General features: G+C 44.8%; 1 protein-coding gene across 1 annotated transcript in view; it reads right to left on the minus strand.

The window, feature by feature from the left end:
• Positions 1-436: 436 nt before the first annotated feature.
• The window catches only part of dus2 (dihydrouridine synthase 2), a 112,622-nt gene continuing 91,542 nt past the window's right edge, over positions 437-21,516 (minus strand). Inside the window, exons 13-16 of the mRNA XM_067997866.1 lie at positions 19,377-19,532; positions 15,645-15,732; positions 13,644-13,717; positions 437-4,169 (exon numbers count right to left, since the gene is read on the minus strand). Coding sequence (XP_067853967.1) covers positions 3,959-4,169; positions 13,644-13,717; positions 15,645-15,732; positions 19,377-19,532 — 529 coding nt within the window. The 3' untranslated portion in view covers positions 437-3,958. The remainder of the gene's footprint in view (positions 4,170-13,643; positions 13,718-15,644; positions 15,733-19,376; positions 19,533-21,516) is intronic.

Here is a 21,516-nt window from a genome sequence, read left to right on the forward strand (position 1 = left end):
AATTCTCATATAATCAGGGCCACTGATTCATTGTGATTGAATATGTCCAATTCCTTTTGCAATACAAATTTTGCAATTTTACCCCAATTTTGGAGGCCAAATTCAGCAATTTTGTAATGTAAATTATAAAAATATTTTCTAAGCCCATAATTGCCCACAAGAGGGCATTAAAATCCCAACAAAAACAAAATCTGAGAAGATACACAGAACTGTAAAAATTAGCCATGTGACCTCAAGGGTCTATTAAGCAAGGGCAAAGGTGAAGGTGCACCAAAAATAAAAGGAGTCGACCTACTTTCACCGATTCACGAGGACAACACATTCTTCCTCAGCTTTTGGTAAACATCGTCCTCTAAAATAGGAGTGTATTCTGTAATTTAATTTGCAAAAAAGAATAATGCCGGCCAACATGATATGGATGTCAAGAACAATTTATAGAACAAATTAAAAAAAACACACAACATTCATTGTCTGCTTTTAACCACATCTCAAAGTTTTTGTAAACATATTTCAATATTTTTTGCAATAATTTTCTTATGAAAACCTCAAGACATGTAGAGTTCAGAGCTGCATATTCATAAATGCTACTTTCATCTCTACACAGGCGATTCATCCAGTCCAAACCATATGATTCATTAGAAGACAACTCCATCAATGGATTTGAGGATGAATTTGTAGGTGCACACCACAGACATCATGGTATATTGCAGCTGAACCAAGGACCTTGTTTAGTTTGTAAGATTTTATTGTGATTTTGCAGTATAGTACACATTTACAATATTTCTTGAGCCAACTATTTGGAGCAGATGCTTATAAACTAATGATCAGTCGTTTGACACAGGTATGCAAACTAATTAACTGTATTACAAATGTCATCTAATATGTGAGGAGCATAATATAACCTGGGGAAAAATGGATACACAGGGCAGTTTCCTCCTCCTCCTTCCTCCCCCCATCCCACCCCACCTCCTCAGACAGGAAGTGTCCAAAAGTTTAGAGTGCTGGAGTATTTTTGAGTGCTACACAGACTGTATTCAACCAGCTGCAGAGTGACATTGTGCATTTGTATCATTATTGCAGCTGTTCGGGCATGGCTGTTTCTCTTAATCTACTGCGACCCACCTCCATTGCAACATAGGAAATTGCCAGGCCAAGCTCCATGGGGTTTTATGATGACCATTACTGGTCGTATGGTTGGGACAGCCTCAAGTTCCACTGTGATTAATTTGCCATTTTTCTTAGACACAGACCCTGTGGGGGACCCTTGCAGCTCTGTCCACAGTTTACTGGGGTAGTCAGTGTTTGGTGGAATTTTGCCAAAGATAACTTTTTATTTTTAATATTTCTCTTACTGATTGTGGTGTAGCTTGGAGCTACTCTGCCACATTTCAGTCCTCTTGGCTGTTGATTGGGGGCTCAACGGTACATCATCTGGTCAAAGAACCAGAGGGCAATCCCGATCGTATAGGGGGACAAGTTTCTTAAAGGGGCATGTTCTCACAAGCTCTCCCCTCTGCCCCCTTCATGGGACAATGCCAATATCCTACTTTACATGGAGGTCGAGTTCCCCTCAAAGAATAAAGACCATCATATCTACAGTAAGTAATTAATATTTTTCTTTCAATGAACCAATACAGAATTAGCAGTTGATTTCTATTTAACAGTTTACTTGGTTGCTAATGGTTTGTAAATAAAAATGCATTTGCTCTTCCAGCATGCATTTTAGATGAGATATTTCAATTTAGAATGCATCAGAATAACTAATAACATTGGAGCCATGCCAGTAAATTCTTCAACAAGTCATTAATAGTAAGCATTGCTGGTATATCAGGGCAGAATCTGTTCTCATCAAAATATTTCAATAGTTATTTGGATGAAAAAAGTGAAAGCAAAAAGACTGAAGAGCATTATTAGGTATTAAAAATCAATGCAATAAGAAATTCATCAAAAGACTGTGATTCTAAACGAGTGTTACCAGTCTTACTTATAAGCTGCAAGGCAGTCCATTCAAAAATTACACAGGTCGTCCCGAGGCAGCTCACCGGTTTTGGGCCACAGGAACGCAGGTGAAGCTGAGGGGGGCGAGCCCAAGCTGGCAGCAGCCCGCAGTACTTTTTTGTGGAGTCTGGAGCAACACTCCTAAAATGGCAATCGGGGTCCTATGTAAGTCATAGAACCTCAATTTGCATATTAAAAGGAGCTAACCACCTGAAACAGGCGGGTTCTTCAGTCGCCCAGCGCTAGGCCCCAGTGAAAGCGGCTGTGTGCCGACTGTCAAAGTTAACCAGGCGGTAAGATTACTGATCCTATTTTGAGGTTGTTATCGCCCCATTAACACCGATTTCAGGTGGTTAGAATTGACCCATCAATATCTTCCATATTAGCATAAAATCAGATCATTCATGTACCAACCATGTTAGGAACAAGAAGCTCTCAGCACATTTTCAACACTAAAAGAACCATCAATCTATTCAAAGCACTCCAGTTTTCCAGTTACAGAAGGGTCCATAGATGTAAGAGTGAATTCCATGCTCCCACGATCACAGTGGGGAGCCAAGTTCACAGGTCGTTGAATCAGGGCTAGTGTTTTAGCTACATCTCTGAGCCACACTTCCTTCGAGTACAGTTTCCCATTAAAGAGCGCAGGATTGCAGAATTAACCCTATAGCATCTTCAAAAAGAAATTTTGATGAAAAGACAATCGTGAGATGTGGAGGGCAGCGTGATGATGTAAGAAAGTCCTTCAACTTACCACCGTTACACTGAGCATTCTTCCTCGGTGTAGAACAGAATGTAGCAGCTTTGTTGTCATTTTATGCCCAATGCCACGTTAGATTATAAGCTTAAGGCACAGGTGCCAATATGCAACACTGCAGAGCTCTATTCTGTACACGCATTCATAGGTAGTGTTGGATTCCCACGAAAAAAGAATTCCCAAACTGCTCATGGTCTCCTACAAAATGGTGCCACCTGCTGAAATTCCAACATGGCAGTGTATTTGTAGAAAGGCATGCTTTGCTCAACCTATCAAATAATACATTTAAAAATTGGCATAAGGGAATTCTTAATATAGATGGGAGACTGAATTAAAAATGGCAAACCCAGGCTTTTGGAGTGAGGGGTGTGGAAGCTCAGTCAAACTGCACACAGAGACAGAGAGAGAGAGAAATGGAAACTCGGGGGAGAAAGGAGATAGAAGGGAAGTAAAGAAAAGGTAGAATGAGAAATAGAAGAGAAGCAAAGAGATGGCGAAGGGAAATGAAACAAAAGAATATAAATATAAATGATGCACTAGCATCACCTTGAACGAGTATTTCGCCAGTATAAGAATGCATAAAAGCACACCATGGAAAGTGCTTATTTCTATACTTTTTGGTGTGTTCACACATTGTTTATGCAGGAAGATATAGGAGAAAGTCATCCCAAATGTATAAAGAAAATACATTGGGGGGGAAGGGGAAGGTACGATATACAGGAAAAGTCTGTGATGGATATGGTGGCTAATGGTAAGATTATACGTGAAATAAATATTTCCAAATGGTTAGTGAAGCCGTAGAATGGTCTGTGCAGAAATGATGCCACATCTAAAATGGTAATAAATCAGATATCCTGGCATGGTTAATGGGTTGAAAACACTATACAGGTATTTGTGTAAGGCATAAACCAATAGGAAAAGAAAACAAACACTTTGCAGCTCACTGCAGTTTCTCTGGCTGACCAGGGTCCCCCTGGCTCCTGAGGCATGTGGTCGCCATATTAAAACAACATTTCTGCAAAATCTATGGAGTTCACGAAGATTGGCCACAAGAAAGAACAAGGAGGGAGGTATATTGGCTGGTTAAACATGTATGTGTGTGTATGTATATATATATATACATATAAATAAAATGACTGAGTTTTGCATGCCATTTCACAAAATCCATTCCAACTTATTACATTACAGCCGGGACATTAGCAGTTATATTTTCACCAGCGAGGGACTGTTTCTTTTATTAGTGTCCAGAGAGGTGGTATCGGTAGTTTCTGTGCCGTTGGAGACCTCCTCCTCGTCTCTCTTTCGCTTGTGCTTCAGTGGGTTTTCTCCCTGACACAATTTTCCCTCAGGGAGTCCGAGAGATCGTAGGCACACAATAGCTGTGGACTGTTCCACTACCTTCTTTGTTTTATCCCTGAGAAGGGGAAAAGAGAAATAATGAGACTAATTTTAAGGTTATAATGAAAAATGAGTCTGTTTAAACATGTATCATTGTACGCTGGGGAGGGAGAGTAGCAGGAACAGCTCTCTGTCATGTTCATTTTATACGCAAGTGACATTAAGATTTTTTTTCTCTACCTTCCATTACATTTTGACAGGAGCTACACCATTGGTCTGATAAACACGTACTTAAAAGTGGGAAAATCAGCCTGATTATTACCACATAGCTATCTAGTGGTCCATGCTCGCTAGATGTGCATGTGTGTGGAAGTCAGGCAAGGACACAGTCAAGCTTGATTGAGATGGCCCATATAGCGGAATAGCCCGCTGATGTTTAGTCTAGACTCATGCACGAAGAAGGATCATGTGGTTGAGGTACAGGAAGTACAAACCAGCACGAGTCACAGGAGAAAAGCGATGAAAATAGGGGAAAGAGAAACAAAAAGACACTGGGCATGATTTTAACATGGAGGTGGAAAGGGACCGGGGGGTGGAGGATAATCAGGCCCGAAACCTGGAAGGTAATTTGGCACGTTGCAATCTGTGATTGCAACCTTAATGAGGTCAATTTTACTTCCAGGCTTCGTGCCCGGCAGCTAGCCTGATTGTCAGTAAGGGCGGAAAGGCCGGGGATTGGAGAAGAGGCAGGATGGGATCGTGAGCAGTGGAGGACATGGGGGTGGGCTGATGCTGCGAGGAGATTGGAAGTCGCTCGAAGAGGTTGACGAGATTGGAGGTCGGTCGAAGATTGGGTGAAGAGATCGGAGGTCGGGTGAAGAGTCGGAGGTTGGGAGGGCACCAGCATCGGCTAAGGGGGGAAGGATGGCGGTTAGCTTTGGGCGGTGTGGGCCAAGCATTGGGGGGAGGGTGGCGGAAAATCGGCCGATCACGGGGTCACGTCGCACCCGGTGATGGCCCCGGAAGAAGCACTCATGCTCTCCCAGGCCCATAAGCAGTGCAATAAAGGCACTCACCTCATGGATCCAGCCCTTCCCGTCTGCTTTCACCTGACGTGTATCGGAAGCGATGGGAATCTCAAACAGGGAACGTTAAAGTTGTATAACTTTTATAATACACAAAAAATTAAGTACCTCAACTATTTCAATGAGGTACGTTGCCCCTTTAAGTATCGGCCCGCTGGCTTTAAGTTCGGACAGGACTGTCTGTTCCGGGTGTCTGCTGCGTGCGTGCATCCAAACGCGCCTGGGTCAAACCCGGAAGTGGGCACATTGGAGCCAGGATGCGGTCCCACTCCAAAAATCCGTATTTTTCCTGCCCGCCCACCCGTTCTTGGGGGTTAACATTACCCACTTTGTCTCTTTAAAATTATATCCTTGGTCTGAAATTCATTTTACCATATAAATGAGGTTCAATGAGGAGTGTAGAAGAGCATGCCAGGAGCAGCACCAGGCGTACCTAAAAATGAGGTGCCAACCTGGTGAAGCTACAACTCAGGACTACATGCATGCTAAACAGCGGAAGCAACATGCTATAGACAGAGCTAAGCGATTCCACAACCAACGGATCAGATCAAAGCTCTGCAGTCCTGCCACATCCAGTCGTGAATGGTGGTGGACAATTAAACAACTAACGGGAGGAGGAGGCTCTGCAAACATCCCCATTCTCAATGATGGCGGAGTCCAGCACATGAGTGCAAAAGACAAGGCTGAAGCGTTTGCAACCATCTTCAGCCAGAAGTGCCGAGTGGATAATCCATCTCAGCCTCCTCCCGATATCCCCACCATCACGGAAGCCAGTCTTCAGCCAATTCGATTCACTCCACGTGATATCAAGAAACGGCTGAGTGCACTGGATACAGCAAAGGCTATGGGCCCTGACAACATCCCAGCTGTAGTGCTGAAGACTTGTGCTCCAAAACTAGCTGCGCCTCTAGCCAAGCTGTTCCAGTACAGCTACAACACTGGCATCCACCCGACAATGTGGAAAATTGCCCAGGTATGTCCTGTCCACAAAAAGCAGGACAAATCCAATCCGGCCAATTACCGCCCCATCAGTCTACTCTCAATCATCAGCAAAGTGATGGAAGGTGTCGTCGACAGTGCTATCAAGCGGCACTTACTCACCAATAACCTGCTCACCGATGCTCAGTTTGGGTTCCGCCAGGACCACTCGGCTCCAGACCTCATTACAGCCTTGGTCCAAACATTGACAAAAGAGCTGAATTCCAGAGGTGAGGTGAGAGTGACTGCCCTTGACATCAAGGCAGCATTTGACCGAGTGTGGCACCAAGGAGCCCTAGTAAAATAGAAGTCAATGGGAATCAGGGGGAAAACTCTCCATTGGCTGGAGTCATACCTAGCACAAAGGAAGATGGTAGTGGTTGTTGGAGGCCAATCATCTCAGCCCCAGGGCATTGCTGCAGGAGTTCCTCAGGGCAGTGTCCTAGGCCCAACCATCTTCAGCTGCTTCATCAATGACCTTCCCTCCATCATAAGGTCAGAAATGGGGATGTTCGCTGATGACTGCACAGTGTTCAGTTCCATTCGCAACCCCTCAGATAATGAAGCAGTCCGAGCCTGCATGCAGCAAGACCTGGACAACATCCAGGCTTGGGCTCATAAGTGGCAAGTAACATTCGCGCCAGATAAGTGCCAGGCAATGACCATCTCCAACAAGAGAGAGTCTAACCACCTCCCCTTGACATTCAATGGCATTACCATCGCCGAATCCCCCACCATCAACATCCTGGGGGTCACCATTGACCAGAAATTTAACTGGACCAGCCATATAAATACTGTGGCTACAAGAGCAGGTCAGAGGCTGGGTATTCTGCGGCGAGTGACTCACCTCCTGACTCCCCAAAGCCTTTCCACCATCTACAAGGCACAAGTCAGGAGTGTGATGGAATACTCTCCACTTGCCTGGATGAGTGCAGCTCCAACAACACTCAAGAAGCTCGACACCATCCAAGATAAAGCAGTCCGTTTGATTGGCAACCCATCCACCACCCTAAACATTCACTCCCTTCACCACCGGTGCACTGTGGCTGCAGTGTGCACCATCCACAGGATGCACTGCAGCAACTCGCCAAGGCTGCTTCGACAGCACCTCCCAAACCCGCGACCTCTACCACCTAGAAGGACAAGGGCAGCAGGCGCATGGGAACAACACCACCTGCACGTTCCCCTCCAAGTCACACACCATCCCGACTTGGAAATATATCGCCGTTCCTTCATTGTCGCTGGGTCAAAATCCTGGAACTCCCTTCCTAACAGCACTGTGGGAGAACCGTCACCACACGGACTGCAGCGGTTCAAGAAGGCGGCTCACCACCACCTTCTCGAGGGCAATTAGGGATGGGCAATAAATGCCGGCCTTGCCAGCGACGCCCACATCCCGTGAACGAATAAAAAAATTAAAAAAATCCATATTACCAGTCAAAGCCAGCATTTATACAAAATGTATTTTTGATTCAGATATCTCTTGTATAATGTAATAAGAAACTTGAATTTAAATGAAAAGGTGATCTTAACTAAATGTTCCTTCGAGCCAGTCACACAAATGCTGCAGCGTACTAGTGGGTCTCACCAATCAAACAAGTAAGGAATGCTTTCCACAGATGTGCTGCATATGACATGTTATCATTTGAGCTTATGGACCCAATAAAAACCAACCCTCACTCAAATAGATTACAGCATTTTCTGGTTCAAACCGTGAAGGGCAAATTAATTTAATAAGGTTGTATTTTCTCAAAGAAAAATAGGCCTTCAATAATTAATAAATACATGCAAATGAAGAGCGATCTTGCTAAGCTTTCAATATCTGGTAAACTTCTGACCATTCCAGATCGGGAACTAGGTGAACGAGAGGGGACAATGGGATTTTTGTTTGAGTTCTTTATTTATGTTAATCATTTGCTTGGTGTTCAGTTATTTTCTGCTATTGGACTATAAATAGTCACACTTTACCCTTGTACATTGTACCAGGCAAGAAAGGCAGTGGAGGCATGCCAATGTTAACCCTAGGACTAACTGGCTGGACAGAGTCAGGAGCGGATAAAATCTCACCAGTTCGCCCAGCTGGGAAAAAAAAAGTTTAATCTTTTTAATTTGTATTGTTTCCTTCCCCCCACCCCCTACTTCGGTTCAGTCCCTTGAAACATTACACAACACTGCTCAGCTGGAGAGGTGGGTGAGCAACTAGGTTGTTCAGTCACAGCTGTGCTGTACCTGACTGCTGAGAGGTGTGAAGGCACCATCCCGACCTGTGGGGAAGCATTTCTCTTTAAAAAGACCAGGTAGCCTCAGGAATCAGTTGTGCGAAAACGTGGTGTGAACCTGTGATGTGTTGCTCTCTGGCACCCCATGGTGACACATCAACTACTTAATGACAAATTTTCAGACAGAGCTGTTATACCAGTAGAATACATAGGATTGAGCCTTCAAGGGCCAAGTATTATGATTAAATCTGCAATTAATTTTCAAATTAGAGTCACCCTCTTCCCTTTCCAAAAAAAGTCCTGGTACATTTATAAATGGCTTCATATATATTACTCTGGGCTTCAGTTTGCCCTTTTCTGGAAAGCAAACGATGGTATTAAATCCAATACCTATAGAGCCACAGGAGCTTACAGCACAGGAAAAGGTCATTTGTTCCATCATGTCTGTGCTGGCTCTTCACTAGAGCAATGGAAGCAGGCCTTTGGGTCAGTGGTAGTATTCCCGCCTCTGAATCAGAAGGTGCAGGGTATGAGCCTCGCTCCAGGCAGTCCTGGCGATTGGAGACCGGAGCTCTGGCTCTGAACACTGGGTTGACATCCAGGGGGATATTCGTGCCTGGTGGGTGTGGGTGACCCCCCCACCTCATCGTAAGGGTTGTGGGAGCCCGTAAAACCCTCCCGCCATATAAGACTAACCATCCTATCAGCTGGTATAAAGATGGTTACAGGTCATGGAAGGAGCATTTACACTGCAGTCTGCCAGACTGTTAATCAGTTTGTGAATCCTTCCACTACTTCACACTATTCTCCAAGGGAAGATATGAAAACAACAACTAGAGCAATCCAAAACTATTCCCAGTGCCCCAAGTTCTCCCTACTGCCTGTATCTTCCTCTGCTTCAAATATAATGTTTCCCTCTCCTCAGGCACTGTCTCCCCCCACCTGCCAAAACCACCATCATCATCCCCCTCCTGAAAAACAAAATCCACTCTCGACCCGTCTGTCCTGGCAAACTACTGTGTCATCTCCAACCTGTCTTTCTTCTCCTTAAGTCCTTGAACGTTTTGTCACTTCCCAAATCCTTGTCCTTCGCTCAAGCAACTCCCTGTTTGAATCTCTCCAATCAGGTATCCACCCCTCCTACAGAACTGAAATCAAAGTTACAAAAGACATTCTTCATGACTGTAGCCATAGTGCATTATCCCCCCTCATCCTGCTCGACCCATCCGCAGCTTTGACACATTGACTGCATTATCCTTCTCCAACGCCTCCAACGCTTTGTCCAGCTTGGCGGGACTGCCTTTGTTGGTTCCACTCTTATATACCTGATTGCTTCTCTTTCCACCTTTCTAATGTCACCTTGGGAGTCACCCAAGGATCTATCCTTGGACCTCTTCATTTCCTCATTTCCATGTTGCCCCTTGAACATAATGTGTAGACACTGGGTCAGCTGCTACATTTACACTGATGACACCCAGCTTTACCTCTCCACCACACTCATGACCCCCCCACTGCCTCTGTGCTGCAAGGCTGCTTGTCTTGACTGATGAGCCACAATTTTCTCCAGCTAAACATTGGGAAGACCTTATCCATTGTCTTTGGCCGCTGCCACAAATTCTGAACCCTTGCCACCAACTCCATCCCTCTGCCCAGAAACTGTCTCAGGCTGAACCAGACCATGGCATCTCATTTGACCCCCAAACTACGCTTATGACTCCATAGCCTCTCCATCCAAAGACCACCTACTTCCCACCTCCATAACATCACACAGCAAGTCTTGCTCGCCGATCACCCCTGTACTCACTGACCTACATTACCTTCCAGTCCCCCTATGTCTCAAATTTCAAATTCTTATCCTTGTTTAAATCGTTTCATGGCTTTGCCCCCCATCTCTATAACCTTCTCCAGCGGTACAATCCCAGCCTCTTTCTATCTCTAACTCTGACCTCTTGTGCTTCCCCCCTCCCTTTGCTCCACTACTGCTGGCTGTGCCTTCAACTGTCTAGACTCTACACTCTGGAATTCCCTCCCTAAACCCCGCTGCCTCTCCTCCTTTAAGACCTTCCTTAAAACCCAACTTTTTATCCAAACTTTTGATCATTCCTCCTTCTTGGGATCGGTGTTCTTTTTTCCCCTTACGTCTCTGTGAAGCACATTGGAATGTTTCTCTATGTTAAAGGCACTACACAAATGTAAGTTGTTGTTGTCCTTTCTATAATGACGCTCCCACAACAGCAAGCAGTACACTAACGGTGGTCTAGCCAATGTTTTGTACAAATTTATCATTACTTCTTTACTCTTGTACTTCAGACCCCATTTATAATACTGAAAATGCGGTTGGCCTATTCTTAGTTAAACATAAATTTTTTATTCATTTGTATTGATGATATCTACTTCACAACACTCAATCTTTCAGTGAAAGCAGTTAATAAATATATCCCCGAGAGTAAGCAGTGACATCTTTAACTACACATGTCAGGACAGTTTGTTCTCTGGCTGTTGTATCTTTAACCTGCTCAACATTTGATTCCGTTCTTTTTGAGTCAAAATCCATGTGCTCTGTCTGATGTCTGAGTGAGGAGCTGCAGGATTTATTATCCTACACGGAAGGAATGACAGCCCCCTACTGTTCAACATCAGGAGGTGCTTTTTCAAAATGTCTGGCGAAAGACTTCTTAATCTTTCAAAGTGTGCAGCTGGAATGAAGTCTATGCCCTGTCATGCGATGGTTTCTAGAATTGCTTCAAAACTGATATAGAAAATGGATTTAGAGATTTTGGAAGCCTAAACATTTCATTTTAAGTGGATAATTTAACATTTCCACACGGAATACTGACATAACCAGTGACCTATTACGTACTTTTTTGTTTGGCTCTGTGAGAATAATGTTCTTTTTAAAGCTATTTTCTTCCCTTGCCCCATTGGTACTATGCAAAATCCACGGCCAAGGCAATGGGCAATCTGCTCCGTCGGTGATGCTCTAAACTGATTGCTAGGGCATGTGCGAGACCAGGCCAGAGATGATTTGGTCTCCGATACTCCTCCCTTCTGTGGGAAAGCCCCTGGCCTCTGGTCCTTCTCTTCCCACCATTTTCTCCTATCCCAAAGGCATCAACATTGGGGTAAAGTTGCATGAGTGCCAGATGCCATTTGGTACCTTACCCAACATTACTCTGTATGGGCCTAGATGTTGAGTGTCAGCATGCTATCTGACCTCAATTGGGGGAGCGGAAGGGGCCTCCTTCTGAGCCGATTGTGTCCTCGCCCAACGAACACACATACACCAGCAGGGAGTCTTGGATAGCAACCAGGAATAGAACCCGTGGCCAATTTTCTCCTTAACTCAAGGGCAACAAAGCCAATTGTAGCATTCGCACTTATCACATAGCACATTCTGGGTCTCCAACATGGGAACCTCTGGTCTGTGGTTAGGCTACACAGCTTTAATCAACTGAACCATTGTGGGGGTGGGGCTGCCCTTCCGGACAGCGATGCAGCTAATACAGGGAACTCAGTAGAAACCCACATTCAATCACTCTAGTGTTGTGCATGTGCCCCAAACCATCACCCAAGCAACACCGCCCAAACCAATTCTAGTCTGTACAAACACATCTGAGTTCAAAATTCCAACAACTCCAATCATCTGAGATCACAGAAAAGCTTACAACTAAACAAGTTCCGAGTGCAGAGACCACTCTAAATACTTGTGGAGGGGAAATCGCCCAAGTTGCAGAGAGGCCATGTGGATAGGTTTTCCATCGTTTTTTAGAGAAAAAATAAAAGTTCATCTGCCGTTCTCTGCTGTACTGCCAAACAGACCTGTGGTAATAGCTCCCCCATTGTTTCACCAGGTGAAAAATAAGACATCCGGTCAGAACTCACCTGCATGAGGGAACTAGGTGGTGCAGATTGTTCGATACTGGCCTGTCCCCTCTGGGACCTCAATTTAAATGCAGATGAAAGGCTCTGTCTGCTGGCTGTAAGGGTCCTATGTGAAGTGAGTTAGTGCAATCTTGATCCAATTCCTAGTGGACATGGGCCTACATTACAGAATTGTCCCATTTCAGCACTAATAGGCAGTCTTACTCAGAGATGCCATTAAATGGCTGGCTGAGGGTGGGAAATGGAAAGACTGTCACATTGGTACAGTAGGGGCTGAGGTACATGGAGCTTTACTTTGCTTCTGGCTGCACTATATCTGACCTGGGTTTGCTTGATGCTGACGCTGGGTTGCTGAAATGGGAACAGTTCCATTCACTTACCTTGATGAGCACAAAAATTTTTAAAAATCACCTGAATGAGATGGGCCGAACAAACTTAACAATGAGAAGTGATCCATTTCTTCTATTATATGAGATTTTGTTTTTCTATAAATCACAAGCAACAAACAGCAGAAAATGCATTTATTGCAAGTATCAAACAGACACTAAAATCTCATCAAACATACCTGTCAAACAGCTTAATATCAAGAGTTTTTTCTGGGCACAAAATCCTGCCCAGTAACAACCATAAACCATCAAGGGGCATTGTTGCAAAGATATTAAAAAAGTATCTAAGGCTAGTGGAACACCAGCAGGCTGCAGGAACCTCACCAACTACCGGCAGCAAATGGCCAGGAAAATTTCAAGATCAAAAAATTAATTTCGGAAGACCAAGAGATGGTCTTGGAGAACCAATCGATCTGGGTAGAACTGAGCATATCCCAGTTATTCTACCTCATTGAGCAAAGATCTGACCCATTTTCTACCTTTAATGATTCTGGTAGGTTTCACAAGGTTTTTTTAACTGCACCTTCTGCTATTTCACATGCTACATTCTCAGTAGATCATGATACTGTGTAATGCAAGCTCTTTAAAGCACAAATGTAAATGTTCTCACTTAATCTGTAGCTTTTTACCAGCTAATCTTTAGCATGGTTTTCTTTACTGGCTCATGCTTCTGCAAAATTTTGTTTTCCTTAAAGTCCTTTGGTTAATGTATAGTCCGTCTTGAATTAACCAAAAACTTGACCGTATATCTCCACAGGTAGTGTTTAGATGAGGTTACATTTGGTTTAAATTTGATACATGAATAAACAGCAAAGTTGAAACAGCCAATTAGGGTGAGTTTGATGTAGACTGGATCTGTGCAAATAATTGGGGAGAAAAGTTTAACATGGAGCGGACAATACCAACTGGTGGACATTTGAGGTAAACCTGATTTTTCACCTGGTTAGAACTAAATGTAGGATTTACTGAGAGGCAGAGAATCAACCTCCACATCACTTACCAATAGGAGGAGCTGTAGTTTTTGTCTGCTACTGTCACGACTGAATTAAATAACCTGTCTGAAGGTCTTTGTACCTAGCACAAAATAAAACATGCAGTTAAATAATCCGTCTAAAGGTCTCTGTACCTAGCACAAAATAAAACATGCAGTTAAATAACCTGTCTAAAGGTCTCTGTACCTAGCACAAACCAAAACATCCAGTTAAATAACCTGTCTGAAGGTCTCTGTACCTAGCACAAACCAAAACATCCAGTTAAATAACCTGTCTGAAGGTCTCTGTACCTAGCACAAACCAAAACATCCAGTTAAATAACCTGTCTGAAGGTCTCTGTACCTAGCACAAACCAAAACATCCAGTTAAATAACCTGTTGAAGGTCTCTGTACCTAGCACAAACCAAAACATCCAGTTAAATAACCTGTCTGAAGGTCTCTGTACCTAGCACAAACCAAAACATTCAGTTAAATAATCCGTCTAAAGGTCTTTGTACCTAGCACAAAATAAAACATCCAGTTAGATAACCCGTCTGAAGGTCTCTGTACCTAGCACAAACCAAAACATCCAGTTAAAAGAGACAGAAAATGTTGGAAACACTCAGCAGTCAGGCATCATCTGTGGAGAGAGAAACAGAGTTAAAGTTTCAGGTCGATGAACTTTCATCAAAACTGGAAGAAGTTAGCGATTTAACTGTTTTTAAGCAAGTACAGAACCAGGGAAAAGCGGGAGAAGGGAGGAAAGAACTCTAACTTCTTCCAGTTTTGACAAAAGGTCATCGATCTGAAATGTTAACTCTGTTTCTCGCTCCACAGATGCTGCCTGACTTCCTGAGCGTTTCCAGTATTTTCTGTTTTTATTTCAGATTTCCAGCAGCCGCAGTATTTTGCTTTTGATCCGGTTAAATAATCCGTCTAAAGGTCTTTATACCTAGCACAGGACAAAACATCCAGTTAAACATCTTAATAATCACCTCAGTTATATCACAATTTCTTTTTTAAAATGACAAAGTCTGTCCCGTTATCCTGGTGCAAATTAAAGGAACACCTTACCTAAGAAAGGATATACTTGCCATAGAGGGAGTGCAATGAAGGTTCACCAGACTGATCCCTGGGATGGCAGGACTGTCATATGAGGACAGATTAGAAGAATGAGAGGGGATCTCATTGAAACATATAAAATTCTGACAGGTCTAGACAGACTGGATGCAGGGAGGATGTTTCCCCTGGCTGGAGGGTCCAGAATGAGGGGCCACAGTCTCAGGATACAGGGTAGGACATTTAGGACTGAGATGAGGAGAAACTTCTTCACTCAGAGGGTGTTGAACCTGTGGAATTCTCTACCACAGAAGGCTGTGAAGGCCAAGTCACTGAATATATTTAAGAAGGAGCTAGATAGATTTCTAGACACAAATGGCATCAAGGGGTATGGGGAGAGAGCGGGAATATGGTATTGAGATAGAGGATCAGCCATGATCATATTGAATGGCGGAGCAGGCTCGAAGGGCCGAATGGCCTACTCCTGCTCCTATTTTCTATGTTTCTACTTCAGTGCAAAGTTTGGGTTCCTACAACCTAACTGCTGCCCCACTACAAAATCTGTGATTTATTTGTTATTTGGTGTTTCTTATTAAAAAAAATGTTAGTATTCTCATTGTGTGTTGCTGTACCAGTTCCTCACGTTCCTTACTGTAGAAAAGTCTGTGATCTCTACGTAGCATCTTTCAGCTTCGGAGAATATGTGACCAGTTCCTTTTAAAGGAATTCCCATGTTAAGGATTCAATTTTTATAAGAAAGAAAGTTGTTCACTTCTGTCTGCTAAAAAATCATCTTTTCTTACCAGTTCTGATCAACTGGATTTAAACATGGGATGGTATAACATTCTAACAACTCTAGAACCAAGATCCTATACAGCCTTTCTATGCAGTGTTCTTTTATTGTAGCAATGGAGAGCCCAGTTAAAAGCATTTTTGCCTGCATGAGAAAGTAAATTACAGTACAAACTTACTGTCGCATAAACTGGTTGTGGAAGCTTCTGTTTTCGACACCACTCAAGTAAGATCATTTTGGGTGTGATTTGAGGTGGGTAGTCACGCCTGGAGGAAACGACACAAACCGCATAGTCACTTGAAATGTGAATGGCGCCCAATTATTTTATTTTCATAATATTAAGACATGTAACATTGGGCTGACAAAAACACCAAATATTTTTATTAGAATGTTTGTTGGACAGGTAATTCTTTGGACATTTTATTAGATTCGGCACACAGCTTAAACAAAGGGTATGTGATTCTGGACTCACTACACCGGTTTTTGGCTGGTTTGCAGTTATCTTCTAAGACAACGCGCTTACATTCTTTGGCAAACTATTGTGGTTACAGTTCTCATTAAATGGTCTTTAAATCTGCCAACGGACTCCTCCTGCCAGTTGGAAAACATGGAGAATGATGGAGAAATGGTTAGTGGACGATTGCCACAGGCAGCAGTTACTTCTATGTTCCACCAGCCATTTTCCTTTATTTGTTTTGTACCAGGTTCACTCAAGTTTTTCCTTCACAGAACACAAATATTTTAATTAATTTATGAAACTCTTAGTTCAGGGAGAACGCAGTACAATCTGTATCCCTGCTATGATTTATGTGCAATAGGACAGAATGCCATTACTACCCATTCTGTGTATAGCAGGCAGTGGAAAAGATTCTCTATTGCCTGGACGGGGACAAGCACTCCCCCATGTGTGTGTTATTCCCGTAAAATTCCCATCTTCAGCTCGTTAAATTTGAACCTTTGACTCGGCCATAAGCTACACTGAATATTCACTGGTGACTCAGTAGGGAAACACAGTTCTGTGTCCAGATTCATGAAAAGAATATCTTTAATTTAACTGATGGAATTAACCTTTGGTCAGAGGAGCCAAAGTCTGATACTTAGGTATTACTTTGTATTGATGCCACATTAGGAAAGGTGGTTGGTGCAATTCACTGACCCTTCTGGATGAGACAAAAGCTACTTTCCTTCCAGGTGGTCTTCCAGGTCAAGAGCTTGATGTCACGTCACATATATAAAGGGTTCAGGTCTCGTAAGTTCAACTCACTAGTGGGAGCAATAACTTTCTGATGGCAGAACCTTTCATGTGTCTGGCCCCTGTAAGAATCTGCAATACAGCTTACTGCTAGTAACATGGATCTTTTGGAGCTAAGCTTGAGATCCCAATCAAAGAAGATAGAAATTTTGGGGAGTGTAATTAGGTAGTAAAGGGAATATCGTAAAAGTCCTGCTTTTTGACATGCTAAATTAAACAGAGGATGCTAAAACTAAAAATTATACCATTTGGACACACTAGGGGTAATTTTAACTTTGGGCGATGGTGTAAAGCTGGCGATACCGAACTGGCCGCCCATTTTCCCTTCCATCAACATCACAGTGGCAACTCATTTGATATTGCCAGTTTTACACCATTGCCCAAAGTTAAAATTACCCCCACTATTTTGCAATATGCATAGCAAGTATTATCAAGCTGGGCTCTTAAAGTATCTGTGGAGTGAGGTCAGACAATGAAAGTAAATGCCCTTTCCCTCATTCTCTCCTTTCATATTTTTATATCAATATTTAATTTTTTCCCTCCCTATTCTTCTGGAACTGTTGACTCCCCGCTGAGCTACAGTTTAACTGGCACTGGTTGACTTGGGGTACGTCATCCAAGTGGTCATTATTCATGTGGTAGCTGTGACACTGGATGTGGGGCATCACAGCCAAGCCCAATCTTGACCTCAACCAAACACCCAGACTCGACCTCTTTCCAGCAGTAGTTGCTGGGTAGTGATCAAGAACAGGAACCCTAGACTATTTTCCCCTCCTCCAACCCATAAGCACTGAAGCAAAGTATAAAATCCCAACTGCTGCCGTAACTGAGATCCAGTAAGTCAGCAAACTCGGGGGGGGGGGGGGGGGGGGTCGAACCTGGGATCTTCCTGTTCTGTATTGCTCAGCAACTCACTGGACAACCTCACCGAGCCACTGGGAGAGCCCCTTTAACTTGAATTTTACCCCCTCCCTAACTCTAACCTAATATAACCATCATTACCCTTTTTTTCTTCTGAGAAATCTAGCGTTAAAACCCTTTTTCTTACCCTGATCCTTCTTCCTCCTAGCTCCCTCTGTCCATTTTGAAAGAATATTGCAAAAACGGACCTCAAAAGGTCTATCTTTTAAAAGCCAGAAGATTAAGGTCAAAAGCAAGGTCATGTCAAGGCAGGAAAGGTTGCTAATCAACAACTAAACTTCTTGCTGGCCTATTGAACCAACTGTGCCTGGAGTAAATCTATCCTTAGGTTAAGTTTATAAAATTGAGAAAAGTAAATCTAAAGACAAAGTTAATGTGCATACTAGAAATCTAAATAAACCTGATAAATTTATATTAAGAAACCGGGAGAATCTAATTGTGCTGAAAGCTTCAAATCTGATATCAACATTTTCCTACTGGTCTTTGAAAAATGATCAACTCCCAGTTTCAAACTGCTCATCACAGGTGTGCTTGTTCAGGGACATTACAGTGACTGGGCAGAGGGGTGTTCAAGATGCCATTAAAAAAGCACCAGTTCGACAGAAATCCCCCTCCATTCAATTGACTCTATATATTTGATGTACAATTAAAAATCGGAAGGCCCCGAAGGCATTCGGTAACCGATAAAATAGTTTCACTTCTCTAACACCAGATTTCATAATACAAAGTTTGATTTAAATCCCATGAGGAGGAGGGTAAAACTATACTCTTCAAGCTATTACTAAAATTACAAACGTTTTGAAATTTGATACCAAAGGCCTGCTCTGAAAGTAAATGGGAATGATTTTGACCCCGAGCTGGGAAGGGGGCGGGGTCAAATTGTGGATGGGAAACCTGGAAGTACGGGTTTCCCGGACATCCGTATGATTTTGACTCAAGAATGTCTTTTGTTTTTTTTTGTCAGTTGGAGTCCGACTAGCCGGCCTGATGGGCTGGTCTCAGTCGGACGGGAGAACAGCCAGGGAGAGGATGTGTTCAGGTAGGTCTTTGATTGTATGGATGGGGGGGGGGGGCATGGGGCACAGATGGATATGGATGGGCACAGGGCATGGGGCACTAATGGGCATGGGCAGGCATGAGGGCATGGGGGCACCTGTGAGCATGGGGGGTCAGTCATGGAGGGGGGAGAATCGGGATCAGGGGTCATCGCGGGGGTCCATGATCATTGGAGGGACAGGTCGGGGGTCATACGAGGGTCCGCGATCTATTGGGGGGGGGGGGGGGGGGGGGGAGGGTCACTGCAGGTAGGCTTGTTGGGCCTGGGGGCATCACTCCTGCTCCTCTGGGCCCACAAGCTATGCCAGAAAGGCACTTACCTGCAGTTTTGGGCCTTCTCGCCTCTTTTCATCTGGCGTGAAGGAGAAGGCCCAGGAATCCCGGCCCTCCGGGAGCTGAAATTGCAAAATCTGCAAAAATGCAGGCCCACAGCCTCATTGAAAGGTTTTAGTCACCAACCCGCCTCCTGGGAGCGGGTTGGTCACCCGCCCCTCGTCTCGCCCTGATGAAAACCAGAAATGGGTGGGTTGGGGGCAGGTCTGAAATGGTTGCGATTTTGAATGCCCCCCTGCCCCCAACCCACCCATTTTTCAATGTTAAAATTGTGCCCAATGTGTTTGTGCAGGACACCCAAAAAATTAATATCGCATTCTAGTAATTGTAAATGCTTTTCCGCCTTACTTGTTGAACCTGATTGCCATTTGGATTGCATCAGTAGACCCGTTATCTCCAGGTGGTTGTTCTTTTTTCTCTTGAGCTCTTGCATTCAGCATGTCCCTCTTTGTTTCCAAGCAAGCCATAACTTCTTTATAATACTCAATCATTTCAAAAGCCTCACTGTGTAGAGGAAGAACGTAGCCATGGTTACCAAATGGTCTTTAATGTTAGTTATGAAAACCGATTACGTTTTAAAAGATTGCAGACCCAATGTTCATCACTTAGCAAATTTAGAATTTCAGTACCAATATGCTATGAGGCAGGGAGAAATCACATTTAAGCCAATATGATTTATTGTTTGATGCATTTCTTGTATGATAACCTCTAATTATTCTTATAGTGACAGACTTTTTTCCAACCGTGTTTCAAAGTCACACAAACTTTGTCTCAGTGGTAGCACTCTGGCCTGTGAGTCAGAAGGTTGTGGGTTCAAGTCCTACACCAGCACTTGAGCACATGATCTAGACTGACACTTGACTACAGTAGTGAGGGAGTGCTACAATGTCAGAGATGCCATTTTTCAGATGAGATGTAAAACCAAAGCCCCATCTGCCTTCTTAGGTGGGCATAAAAGCTCCCATGGGCACGATTTGAAGAAGAGCAGGGGTGTTCTCCTGGTGTCCTGGCCAACATTTATCCCTCAACCATCGTCACCAAAACAGATTATCTGGTCATTTATCTCATTATTAGGAACATGGGAACAGAAGTAGGCCATTTAGCCCCTCGAGCCTGTTCTGCCATTCACGGCTGATCTGTGACCTAACTCCATGGGCTCGAATTTAGCAGGCCTGCGGGTTCCCAGCGGGTGGTCCTCCGGGAGCGTGGAAAACGCAGACGGCTAATCGTGTGCGTCCCCCACGCGATCGCGGGATAATTGACCTGATTAAGCCCTGCTTCCGGGTTCTCCGCTCCCCAGCTGCGTGCCGGCCGGCTGCGCATGCGCAGTACCGTCGACGCGATGTAGGAGCTCCACTTAAAGGGGCAGTCTCCCAAAGCCCCTCCTGCTGCAAGCAAGCGGTTTGAGACGATGGCTCAGCAAAGGGGAAAGGCTGCGCCCCGTTTTTCAGACCTGGCACTGCAGCTGATGCTGGAGGGCGTGAGGAGGAGGAGGGAAACGCTCTTCCCAGAAGATGGACGCAAGTTCCCTGCCGCCGCCACCAGGAAGGCATGGGCAGAGGTGGCGGCGGAGGTGAGCAGCAGGGGCAACACCCCAAGGACTTGGGAGCAGTGCCGCAAGCGCTTCAATGACCTGACTAGGTCTGGCAAGGTGAGTACACCAACGCACCCTCCCACATCCCGTCCCCACCATCACGCCAAACAGATCACAACCCCTCCTGCACAGCCACCACTGCGCTCCATCAGCGATCCTCACAGCCACTCATTCACCATCCTCGCTGTGCACGCAAGTACCCACCGTCCCTGACCCCACCCGAACACTACCACACACCCCAATCCCCATGCAATGGGATGGGCACGTGGCCCACGCATCCTCCCATCCATCTGCGCCACGCTCAATCCAACCACACCGATGCTCGATGCGTCTCACGATGCAAGACGCACCCACTCACGCATCTGTGTTTTGCCTTCACAGGAGAAGAGAAGCAAGAACAATAGGGAAAGGGCACGCACCGGAGGTGGGCCGCCGCAAGTGGTGGAGCTCACCGACGCCGAGGTGGAGGCGCTCGACCTCGCCCGCACGCGACATTGCCTGTCGGTGGCCGATGGCGAGTGTGTCGCTGCCGAAACGGCCGGTAAGGGAAAGCTGACACTCAACACCCATGATCGCGAGTTACCGTATCATCACCTGCCATCAGGCGCACTGTCAAGTTGGTCCACATGCCTCAAAGTGCCCTCTGTTCTCTTGCAGGTCCGTCTTTGTGTGAAGCGATCGTGGAGGGCGATTCCTCAGAGGACATGGCGGTCTCTGAGGGTGCATCGTCACATCAGAGCCAACCATCCACCAGCGCAGAGACACGCACCTCGGTGGGTCCCCCTCGCCAACTAGTTGGGGTAGCACTTGGTGAGTCACCGCGCACGAGTGAGCATGAGCAGACCCTGGTGGCAGGGGCAGCCGCGGAGGGTCCGCGACGGAGGGAGCACTCAT

This window comes from Heptranchias perlo, chromosome 16 (assembly GCF_035084215.1).
Source record: "Heptranchias perlo isolate sHepPer1 chromosome 16, sHepPer1.hap1, whole genome shotgun sequence".
In the NCBI taxonomy this organism is placed as follows: Eukaryota; Metazoa; Chordata; class Chondrichthyes; order Hexanchiformes; family Hexanchidae; genus Heptranchias; species Heptranchias perlo.